The 12,635-nt window shown below is 38.4% G+C and overlaps 1 protein-coding gene across 1 annotated transcript in view; it reads left to right on the top strand.

The window, feature by feature from the left end:
- The window catches only part of WDR64 (WD repeat domain 64), a 77,517-nt gene that overhangs the window by 41,971 nt on the left and 22,911 nt on the right, over positions 1–12,635 (top strand). Inside the window, exons 11-12 of the mRNA XM_075089805.1 lie at positions 8,396–8,522; positions 10,763–10,911. Of these exons, the coding sequence (XP_074945906.1) occupies positions 8,396–8,522; positions 10,763–10,911 (276 nt within the window). The remainder of the gene's footprint in view (positions 1–8,395; positions 8,523–10,762; positions 10,912–12,635) is intronic.

Here is a 12,635-nt window from a genome sequence, read left to right as displayed (position 1 = left end):
AAATACCGATGTGATCTATTTGTTGCTAATCATAGGAACATGTTCCAAATCTTGTGCTGAGATTTCCCACAAACACAAGCTATTCTCTATGATAAATTATGTATCACAAGCCAACAGGAACCACACTCATCACAACTACATCTACAGCGTGTCTGTCTTGACTTCTTATGTTTTGGTTGAAAATACTTCCAAAAAGGAAATACTGTTAAATTTGTCTGAAGGTATTAATTTGTCCTTTGTGTCATTGCACCAAAATACAGGCTCAGGATTTCACATAATACATGGGCTCTTTGCTGAAGTGTCACCATATTGCAGTCATAGATTAGGTTATTGGCATGAAAGTGAAAGGGTATGTATTTCACTGTAAATACAAATGCATGTAACTCTTCGATTGGAATTGTTCTGCAGAAGCCACTAACTCAGTTTTCAGGAAGATTTTTTCCAAAATGGCTGCAACAGCCTATTCTCTTGATTTATGGCTGTAATTTCATTGATACATGTCATTTGGGAGTTATAAAAAGAGGAATGAGCAATGTATTTCCCATTGTTACAACAATTTTACACCTTTTCTTGTAGGTCTGAGGGAGCAGAAAGTAAAATAATATGGCTTATTCAAGCACTGAAGCAGTATCTTTTTTATTGAAGAGAAATGCTGGTAGAATATGTAAGTCCTTTAAAAAGTGCTGTCTTTGGACTTGGAATTACAGCTAAGCAGCATCCTCGGATGCTTCAGGATACACTAGAGAGACAACAAACCATAAGATGAGTTGGATGTTTCAAGTCAGGCAAGGCAAAACTGTACTGGATAAGGGTACTTGATCTGCCTGATTACTACATTGGTGCTACAGCATTTGTCTACAAATATCAATACTGTAACTTAATAGGGATTGCTAGCCTTTTTTTTTTTCAAATGGGCCCAGTCAGCTGAAGAATTAGTTCTACAGAGTGTATGGTAATATGAGAGCAACCTGTGGGGCAGAGAAATAATGGAAAACTGACATGACACTCCAGCCTAGATAGAAGAATGTTGCATAGGAAATCTATGTGGTGTTTATTTTTTTCCTCTCCTTCATGTCATTCAGCCCTTCATAGCCCCTTCTTCTCTATAGTTAGTTTGCCCATTGTTATTCTCATCCTGCAGACTGAAGCATTTGCTGCTTTGTTTTTTCATATTACAGAACTCTTTGAATGCATTCAGGAAGCATTGAGGAAAAAAAACCACTCATAGGGCAGGGGCTATTAAACCTGGAGATGTGGCAGGAAGCGGGTTGTTATCTGAAAGATGACCTTACACTCATAACACTCTGGAAACAAGAAGATTAAGGCCAATGGCAGAGACGGGACCAGACTGCATAGCCATTGCACTGAAAGGCTGTGAAGCAGTGACAGCCACTCTCTCTCACTTAGTGCAGAGTGGGGATTCACAACTAGAACAGTGGAGGCTACAACTTCATGTCTTGCTTACTTGAGTTGCCAATGGAAGTCAGTAAGCCAAAATTTGCTACAGCAGTTGTTCTATTGATTTTACAAGAACACCTCCAGTGATGGGTTTGGTTGAATTAGACCACTTACGTGAGTCAGGTGAACAAGATTTGAGCCTACAGGCTTCAGTGTGTAAAAACAATCTCAGTTTTGTATGATGATCAGTAGAGCTAGGGTAAGGAGTGCATTCCCAGCCTTTAGTGTCATCTGTAATCAACACAAAACCTTTGTTTTACATCAGTGAAGCGAAGGTTCTTTGGTCTTTTTCGCTTTAAAAGTAACCATTTTCGGCAGCTAAGACCGAAAGAACAATGCACATATTCACATGTGGCAGGAGAGTAGTGCAATAAACAAGGTGATTTATCACATCTCCATTCAGATGCACAGTTTCATTCCATTCATAATTTCTTCAAAATCTGATGCAGCCAACTTGTTGCAGGCACATAAACACTTCCTTGCTGAAATTTGCCCACACTAAATTAACTCTTTCCATATATGTTAGTTTTAGTCTTACAGAACCCAAGGGCAGATTTCTAGTATTTGAGGAAGGCTAAAGACAGGTAAGATATGGTATTAATTTTTGTATTTTCTGACTTTTGCAAATTTACCCAAACCTTAATGCTATCAGTCTCCAGTCCTCTCTCTCCAGATCTGCTTAATGGCAAACTAGCTGTGCGATATCCTAGTGGGAAGTCATGTCTTTTGCCTGTCTGGAACTCAGCAGGTGATTGTATCAATGCCTGTGTAGGTTAGTGTGGATGCTTATCTAACCTATTTTGAAAGCACATTACATTGTTTTAAGGATATATTTATAATACAGTCATTTGTGTTCCTTAAAAATGAGAGCAGCTGAGCTGGAAGCACAATGTTTAATTTATGTCAAACCATTGTGGATTGCGGCTGTTACTGAAATGTACTGTATATCAACAGTATTAAATGTAATCTCAATAATTTGAAAAAGAGACATTTGGGAAATCTGCTCCAGTCATCCTTCACAGAAATTATATGGCTGCATCTATATCAGATACATTTTCCATATACTGCTTTGAAAGTCAAAGTTAATCCTTCCCTTGCTGCTGTCTTTTTTTCGCTTCATTATATTTGCTCCTCCCAGATATTAAGGATTTTATTCCTCTCTTATATTGAATAATCCTTCAAGAAAACTGAATAGTCTTCTTCGGACTTTTCATACAACTTACCCAATTTTCTGTTATTTCCTGTCCTATTTTCCATTATTCACATTACTTTGTTTATTGGGTAGTCTGCAAAAAAACCCTACAAAATTAGCTTACAGAAGAAAAGGCTCAAGGGACATCTCATCATTGTGTATAAATACTGGAAGGGAGGGTGTAAAGAAGCTGGAGCCAGGCTTTTTTCAGTGGTGCCCAGTGACAGGACCAGAGGCAATGAAAACTAAAAGACAGGAGGTTCCCTCTGAACATCAGGAAACACTTCTTTTACTGTGAGGGAGACCGAGCACTGGCACAGGGTACCCAAAGAGGTTGTGGAGTCTCCCTCCTTGGAGATATTCAAAATCCATTTGGACATGGCCCTGGGCAACTGGCTCTGGGTGGCCCCACTTCAGCAATGGGGTTAGGCAGATGACCTCCAGAGGTCACTTCCAACCACAACCATTCTGTGATTCTGTGAAAAAGTAAAAGGGATTAGAACTAATTTTAAATGTACTTTTTGGGGTCACACCTACATTTCCCTTCTCCATTTCTTAGACTTACATAGTGTACAACATACATGCACGCTTACAGCAGTATGCAGCTGGACTGTTTGAGGGAAATATCTGTCCTGGCTATGGTTGTATCTTTGCAATATGATGTTTTGTTTCTCAGTATATCTGAGAATGCACATATTTTCTTCATTAATGGATTGTCCTAATGTGTTCTCAGCATACTTGAAGGAAACGATGCATTAGATGTTCTGTTTCTGAGCAAATATTTGATGGTTATAATGTTAAATAATATTTATTTGCTGCAAATGGAAACAAAGCGAGATCTTTATTGAGGGTGTGCTGATTTCTATAGTTCTTCTACCAGAAAATTGAGACCTAGGGTTTAAGCTATATTAAAAATAAATTTCCAGACCTGTACTTTTCTGGTTGCTTATTTTTCTGTGGGGGAATGAAGAAAAAGGATATCTTCATAATGTAAACGGAGTGTCGCATACCTGAATATTACTTCAAACACTATGTCTAAGGTGAGAGCATCATTCTAACATTGGCAAGATTGACGGGAGGAACCTGACTGGTTTTTGAGCTCTTCTGATCTAGGTGTTCATGGCAGTCACCTCTGTCCTACACCTCTAACTTCCTGTTTCTGACCCACACACCATCTAAATGTCCACTGAAACTGTTCTCCAGAAGCTTTGAAGATTATTTCATCTTTGCATTAGGGGTCAGGTAGATCTATTGTCAGCACACTGAGCACAGAGACAGACATACAGAGGCTTTACACACTCTCAATCATTGCATAGCACTCAGTAAATGTCCTGCAGGCTCATTACTATAGAATTAAAGTCACTATTGCCTATAACCCAGTTTGATTTCTTTCCAGCACTCCTCCATGTTTGGGAAAGGGAAAGCAACCTTATATATTACCAGGTTAATGATACTATTTGAGGAAGTGATTTGAAATGTTCATGATTTTGAACTTCACCAAATTATTGTCTCAATAAGGCACTAGTTCCAGTACCATCTGCTGCACCACATTGCATTAATGTGCTTAGAGCTAAATCCTCCTTGCCTTAGCCTCATAAGTAATCCTATTGACATCCATTTGTTCCTAAGTCTTCTAATAACTACAGGGAGTTGTAGCACTTTGCAGGATCACCTTCAGGGATCACAAGACACACAACTGCACTCTGTGCAGATAACTTTATTAAATGACACAGTAAGCAGAACTGTAGTTCGACCTCTGCTTCATGCCTGGTGATTGTTGTCTTTGAGGGTTTAGATGTTCTTTATGAATTTGTAAATTTTTTCACTTGGACCTTCAATGATCCCCTGAAATAGTTGAACAGTGTAGCAAATAGGGGCAGATAAAATAAACATTTCAACAGGAAATCAGCTCTAATTGTTGCTTACTCTTCCTGTCTACGCCTACAGTGAATGCTGTGACTAGTGCAAATTCTTTCTGACCCAAGAGTGGTTGGGTTTTGGATTTTCCTGAACAACTGTTTTTTCATAAGTTGTTTTAAAGACTTGCAGCATCACCATTCTCTAAAAATGAGGAAACTTGTCTCTCTTTTTCAAAAAACAGATTTCCCTTCACTTACAAAATGTACCAGCCCGTTGTGAAAATTTGGAAGCAGTAAAAGGAAGTTACTGTCTTCTTTTGAGAGCTTTTGAGATATTTTCTTTAGGGCACTGTTTTAAGGTCGCTTTCTTATTCTTAACTAGCAGCAATTTGAAGGGATTGTCTTTTGGCGGGGGAGAGTGGTGGGTAGAGGCAGGGGGAGGTGTCAGAAAATCCTGGACTTTAATTACAGACAGGAAGATTCACATCTTCCAAAGTCAAAGCATGTTTCCACATTATCCTCCTCATAACAACCCAGCAGGAGATAAGTGTTCCAGAGCCTGAACTTTACTCTATTGAGAGCATGTAAAATATTTATTTCCCAATTTTGTCTTGCCCTATTTTCTATCTTCTCTCTTCCTCTGCTGTTCCCATTTTAGTTGGCATGATGAATCCTTTGCTCTTTGTCTGTCTCTCTGTGTGTGTCAAGAAAAAGAGAAGCCAGGGGTGTTGCTGGTTTTACATGCTCATAAAACATAGACTTTAGACCAGACAGAAAAGACAGTTCAGGCTTTTTCCTACATTCTGAGTTTTAGGGCTTGAAGGAAGGTGGTGCTTGACAGAAAAGTGTTTATTTATGCAAATATACACATTTAATGTGAGCCAGTTCTGTAGATATAATGTTGCTGTTAGTATAGCTCAGCTTTTCCTGTAAGGCGGAAACAGCAGGAAGAAAGAAAAGAAGATGTTTCCAAAAAGTGTTGAAGCTCCTTCTCTGCAAGCAACTCCTCCTGCCTAACGTTGTGTTTTGTTTGCTTGAATATAGCCTGTATTCTGTGGTTTCAGAAGACATAGGCTAGAAGCATTTTGCCTTAAAGAATATGTTTTCAGAGGGCTTCATGGGTTCCTGGTATTTGTCAGGCTGCTGTGGGAAGTTCTTCAATAAATAAGCAAAACAGTAAAGTTACTATTAACAAAATGATCCTAAGGCAACTCCCCCATGTCACTTCCTAATTTCCAAATAAGCATGCCTTTCGTTGCTGCTCTTTGTGCATGCATTCATGCACAGTCGTGTGTGCTGATGCAGATGAACAGCAGTAACATTACATCTCATGGCCACGCTGGTGATGCCTTGGGTGGGAGTTACTGATGTGGGAGAGGGGTTTATGTAATCTCCCCATCCCTGCCCAGGGCTGGGAAAGGAAGAAGGCCAGAAGGAAGGGAAGAGATTTATGAATGCTGTGATGTGTCCACGTTTTTGCTGTCACTTTAAGTGACTGCATTTTTTTAATGTGGTACTGGCGTTAACAGCTGAAAAAGCAGCAAGAAATAGTGCAAGAGGCTCTTACTCATATTCGCTTGAGCTGTAAAATCATCTTCTTTTCTTATTGCTTTGATAAAATAAGCTGTCAAATTTATGTTTCAATTGTTGACCGATTTAATCTGCATAGTCCATGAGATTATTGGAATCGTCTCTCTTCTGTTTTGTTTTGTATAATTTTACTAGCTTTGTAACAGATCTGGGTGATGTTTACGGAAAGGTCATTATATCTCTATTCAATGACATTCCTTTCACCTGACTAGAGTATTTCATAGATACCTACTTCTGATTCATCTTCAGTTCTTACAGCTGTTTTCACATGCTCCAATTGTGACTGCGCCAGAATTGAGCTTGGAAATCAACCTGCAACATTGGCCTAACTTCCATCACCAATTCTTCTTTCTACTTTTGCTGGTCTACTGTCAGCTGGATGAACAGTATCATCATCTTTTCTATTCAACTGGATTTCCTTTTTCAAGCCTTCTCGCTGCCTATTTCTCTCTAAAGCTCTTTTTGCATGCTTTAGAAATTGCACGTCTAGGTAAACTCCTGAAATGTAATCAGAAGTCTATCAGAGGAATATGGTGGACATGGTTCTTCTGACTCAGTACTGTCTCAGAGAAAATTTAATCTCAGTAAGAAGTTCGTTAGAGCCTTCTCCTTTTGATTTTTCTGAAAACAAACAAAATATTCAGGAGAAATTTTCTTTCTACTTCAAATTCTGAAATACTAATGTATGAACTTCCCCCTGGTGCCAAAGGTGAACTGTTGAAACACTGATTGATGTATCTGTTTCTTTTCTTCCCTTCCTTTTCCGAATTTTGCTGGATCCTCTGTAACTTCCTTTAAAATCAGGTTACGGATAGAAGTTCCAAAAATCTCAAAATCTGTGTATCTACCTGACTGACTTCCATCCATTACTGTCTCCCTTATTTTTATTTTGCAAACAGTGAACAGTCTCCTATTTGTTTGGGTTTTGATTGGGTTTTTTGTTGATTTGGGTTTGGGTTTGGTTTGGGTTTGGTTTTAGCAATGGTATTTTTTTCTATGCTGAGATCCTCTTTTAAGTGAAAAAAAGAGAGATACTTCAACATTTTATAACATCCAGAGTAACATTCATTCTCAATTGTACAGTGTGTGTCTTTGGAAGAAATAATTCCTGGCAATTGCAATGAACTTTTCATAACATGAACATATGGACAAGTGAAGTCTTCCTCATTACCAAAATCATTTTTAAGGACATGACATACTGCCTATGAATTATAATGGGCATATGCTCTGTTCAACAGAAAAATAAATAGGTTTCAAAATGCAGAAGGGAATAGGCTATAGTGAGGAAAGCTGAAGTAGTCAACACTTGTGAGTTATGTTTCAGACTATGATTTGCTGTGTGTCTTTTGGAAAACCACTTACCTTCTCTGTTCATAGGTGTAAAATAAAAATTTTTCCTGAAGTAGTTATATTTTTAAAAAATTAAGCTTTTATGTGATCAAATGGTCAGATACAAGTGGTACACTGCAGGAGTAAAAATACCTAATCCCAAATTTGCAGAGAAAGTATTTCTCATGGCTCTTTCAGGTTTTCAAAGATCTTTGTATTAAAAGGTGAGTGACATTATGGAACTGAATTTTCTGAGTTTTCAGCAGTGAATTTGATTGTAGCTGTTTTATTTATGAGGTTAACAGATGTCATGTTCTTGTTTTTTCCTCAGAGTTCTTCCTGTTGGATTTCTAGCTTGGTGTTAGGCAAGATGAGCTAAAAGCAATTACTTTACAAATCAAATGTCTTTAATGCCTTTAAAGATAATTTAACCCATCTTCTACCAGTCACCACATTTCTAGGTCAGTAGCATCCTGACTGTGTTGAATTTGAGTTACGCATCAGACAGTAGCCTCTAGTACTGTCCTGATCTTGGTTTGCTCCAACATCTGCTGTCAGTCAAAGATTTCAGGAATTCCTTTACCTGGAACCTTCTGAAATTTATCGTTGTACTGTTGCACAGTGCTTGATATTTCAGTCCAAATACAAGCTTTTAAACTATTGGCATTTAGCCGTACATGACTGAAAAGCATGACACAATGGAGTCATCTTGTCATTAAGGAGTAGAACCAGTTCTCAGGAGATCTGTCAGGTCAAGATTACAAAACTCAGCCTTTCTGTGCCTTTTGCCCTTAGTAAAATGGTTATAAACATACTTTTGATATTTGTCTTGCTTATTTTGGGATGTACCGTGCTTAACAATGTGTTTTTCTTCAGAGGCTATAATATTGCTGTCATAGAAACAAAAAGTGGTTGAAAATCCAATCCTGATACAGCACTAGATTTTCTCCTATCTCTCCCCCTCTAGATTTTTAGAGTGTGGGATATACAGACCCTTTCACTGCTGCAAGTCTTCCATGATAATCAAGGGAGTCCTGGAGAGATGGACACCTTTGCCATGGTATTTGACGATGTTCATGGCACACTTATCACCGGTATGTTACTGCAATTGATATGTGAGGGCATCCCCCTTCTCCTAGAATGCGATTTCCTTTATAATTACATACAACTGAAGTTGAGTATAGCAATAAGGTATATGAGATGTACAGAATACTGGGAGGGAAGGGTATTTGCACATTAAGACCATTTTAAACCAGGGCGTTGCAACTAGATGATCTTTAAGGTCCCTTCCAACCCAAAACATTCTATGATTCTATGATTCTATGAAAGTAGGTCTTGTTATACATGGTGCTAATTTCAATATAGAAATATGCATGAAAATATGCAGCATGGGCATTAACAGCAGGAACCAGAGGAAATGAGAAAGGCTTCTCTGAAGGCAAGGTGAGCCTTCCTCAGAAAAATTAAACTTCAGATATTGTTCTATAGCCTTGTCATTTCTTGAAAGCTACTAAGCTGCTGATCTTCCCCTAACTATTCCTCTAGCACCCTCCTCCCATTTGGAAAACAAAGCAGCAAAATATAGTCTCTGTGGAGCCCTCACAACTATATTCAAATTTCTTATTTATATCCGTAGCTACAGAGAGCCTCATAATCTGTGGTGTCAATGAAATTTTGTGGGAACACATCCCAAGATTTCTGAGTTCTATTTCCTGACTCTGTAGCAGGGAGCCTGGAACCTCCGAGGACCAGAGTTTTGTAGGTGTCATGAAGGATGGTAGCCTTCTGTATCCAAGGCAGAGACTCTGGAAACCAGCAGTGTTCAGAGACATAGTCACTGAAAAAAACAAGCTTTGAACCTGTTCTGGGGCTATAAAGGCCTGAGACATACCAGGCAAGTAAGGTCATTGTCTTTGGAGACAGTTTTTTCTGTCCTTGGATTAGGAGCAAAGCACAAAGCTTGCAAAGCTTGTCAAACCTGAAAAGATAAATGCGAAACATTTTGTTTTCAGTGACCTGGTAGTTTCTGCTGAATCTTTGTGCCAATAAACTTGTTTTAGATGCCTAAATATACACATTGGACTAGGGTCCGCAAATTGTTATATGTATTTCGGCATTTGGTAAGCATTGCAAAGCTCAAGAAATTTTACCTTCTAAGTCTTATATAAAAAATGCCCAGAATATTAATCAGTCTAGTTTTTAAAGATTTGTACTCACTAAAGGATACAGATATGATCTTCAGTTCAAATTTAAGTTAGTGAAATTTTCAAGGCTTATTAATGTGGGTAGGGTTTTTACATGGATAAATCCTTGACAAAATGAAGTAACTTTGCCCTTATAAACAATGATTGCAGCAGTGCCTAAATATTTGTAAAAATCTGGTCATGGACTCTGTTAATGATTCCATTAAAAGGCTAAGTGAATGTCTCCTTGCCCCTGAAGAGGGCAAGAGACTGAGGCTATATGTCGGTGAATTAATTCTCATTGCTATGTACCTGGCTTTACAGAGGAGATTTTCAGTTATTAGTTCACTAACATCCATAAATCATGGCTCACCTTCACGCTTCATTTGAATATTGCCGTTGCTTTCCTTCTCTGCCTTTTTCCAAGCTGCTGGCCTCTCTGCCTGGACTTATGCCAAGTATTAGGCAATTTCGTCCTTTGCTGCATACTCACTGGTGACTGCTGCTCCCCTGCTGGTAGAACTGTAGTAACGCTGGAGCTGCAACAGGAGGCCGCGAGCGTAGTCCGGCTTGTGAGCTTGTGTTGTAAAAACCTTGTACTTTTTGTCTTGTCATCCCCATCTACCTCTCTAGAGGTCTTTGCAACCCTTCTGATCCGAGAGCACTGGAAGGTTTCTGGAAAACACCATTCAGACCTGCAGTGCCGTGTAAAGGAAGGTACTGGAAAGACATCATCATTGCCTACAGATAGAATAGCTTTATCTCTAAGAAAGCGGATACCAGAATTTATTTTAGTGATATATCCACCAATTAGAGTTTTATTTATTTGAGTTCATTCTATTCCATGCCAACCTGCTCCAGGACTGGGGGACTTATGGATCCTAATGATTTGGAGTTAGGGTATCAATCTCATCAAAGGTGGGCAGGTGATTGTTTAAGGCAGGTAAATACTCAGCCATTGTTTAACTGGTGCTTTTGGAGAGCATATGGGAGTGTTGTCTGGTTTAGAGAACAAATATTATCAAGAAACAGACAATATTCATTATCAGAACTCGAACCCTGTGGTTTACATAAAATCTTTTTATATCCAGGGAAAGTATCTGGTACTATACACAAAATGCAAATATTCTCACTCCTCTATCCCTGTGCAGGTTCAGCTGCCATTGATATTTACCCCCTAACTCATATGATACAAGATACAAGACAAGTGCCACAGACACATGAGAAACGCATCAATGTTCTGGTTTACAACAGAGCTTTTCACCAGATTCTCACTATCTGCTCTGAGTCAATACTGAAGGTGAGTGTAAGTTGTCACCATTTAAATGGAAAAAGAAAAGTCCCAGTGTTTTTTTTATTACAAATAAGTTACTAGGCAATTAGATAAGTGATTAGTGTTTATTATTCAAAGTGTTGGTTTTGTGGCTATTTTTGTGCTCAAATTCTCCAGGGAAGTGGTAGCCATATGAATAAACTATTTAGGTTCAGCAGCATTACCTTTCTCAGATAACCACTTCCCTGACCTGTACTGCAAGCACCTGCACTGACCTTCCCTGACATAATTGCACTGCAAGGACCAGGCAAATTGAGCAAGGCTTAGGAGGTACTCAATTTAGCTGTAATTTTATTTACTTTGGCTGAACAGGTACACTTCACCTGTTCCTGCAATGGATTTTTGCAAGTATAGCCACAGCAGTGAAAGTCTGTTGGCTGTTTAGTAGCTACAAAGGAAAATTTTAACTGCCATGATGTCAAACTGTGCATTCAACCAACAATTCATGCAAGCACAAATACACATTATTATTCGATTCAGAAAGCATATCTGATAAACTTCTGTTTAAAGTTTAGGAAGTCCTCAAATTCCAGTCAGCTTAGTGCAATAGAAATGTGTACATTAGACATTCCATGGATCGGTATAAAACATGAAAAAAGTCACTTCGTAAAAACAGGACTGTAAAAGATGCTGCCCTCAGACAAAAAGATTCCTTCACTAAAATTGAGAAGTTTCATTGACACATACAATGTGACTAAACTATAAAACCTGACTTTTTATCCTCCTATTTTGCTTTTATTCTTTTGTCTGACCTTCTTCTATTTGGCTGGCAATTCTGGAGCCAGTTTGCTGACCTGTAGATCCTTTTCTCATTCAAGTAGTTTCCTAGAACATGTTGTTCTGAGCCTTAAGGATTTCAAGTCATACAGTGAGGGAGAAGTGTTGAATATAATAACCATTTAACAAGAAAATAAAGTGATGGAGATTACTTTTATCACTTTTTATCACAGCTCTGTTTCTGTTGAAACAGTAATGAAAAGATTAAACTTGCTTATTATCTTTACCATTTGCATTTGAACCACTAAAAATAGTTGCCATACAAGTATCAGAAAACCCACAGATTAATAAAATGAATCTTTACTGGTGTAATTAACAATGTGACAATAATCATCAGAGGTACTGAAGACCTGCAGTTTTCATCAGCTGTTGGTGGGTAAGATAGCAAGATTTGTAGGGAGAGGTAGCACCTCTTATTGGGCCTGCTGGTGATGCATGCCATTCGTGTGGAGAAAGGCTTCTTTGTGTAAAGGTCTGTTCATTTTATACATTTGGTAAAGATGTTATTTCTCACTGTAAACCCTACCGTCCTTAAACCACGATGGCTACACCATTACAATTACAAGATAGTTTTGGGCACTTGGTGCTACAGAAAATCAGATCCAGACAGTGCATATGACATGAGTGGCTACTTCCTATATCCAGTTGAATCTGAGCTATCCCACTACGGTGACCAAACTTTGTACTGCTACTTCATTATAAGGCATTGCTTAAATTCCCAAAAGGATTAGATAATGATCAGATACAGTTGTTCCTACATTTTTGGACCAAATGTTTATGAAAAGCCTCATTTTAATGTTCATCATAGAAATTATAGCTCAAACCATTCTTTCTTGATCGATTTATTTGGTTTTGCACTGTAAAAACTCATTATATTTAACAATAGTCTCTCTGACTTAACAAGGGTCTTTCTT

The sequence above is a fragment of the Phalacrocorax aristotelis genome, chromosome 3 (genome assembly GCF_949628215.1).
Source record: "Phalacrocorax aristotelis chromosome 3, bGulAri2.1, whole genome shotgun sequence".
Classification (NCBI taxonomy): domain Eukaryota; kingdom Metazoa; phylum Chordata; class Aves; order Suliformes; family Phalacrocoracidae; genus Phalacrocorax; species Phalacrocorax aristotelis.
The sequence above is the reverse complement of the archived record's forward strand: the minus strand, read 5'-3'. Positions and strand labels throughout refer to the sequence as shown.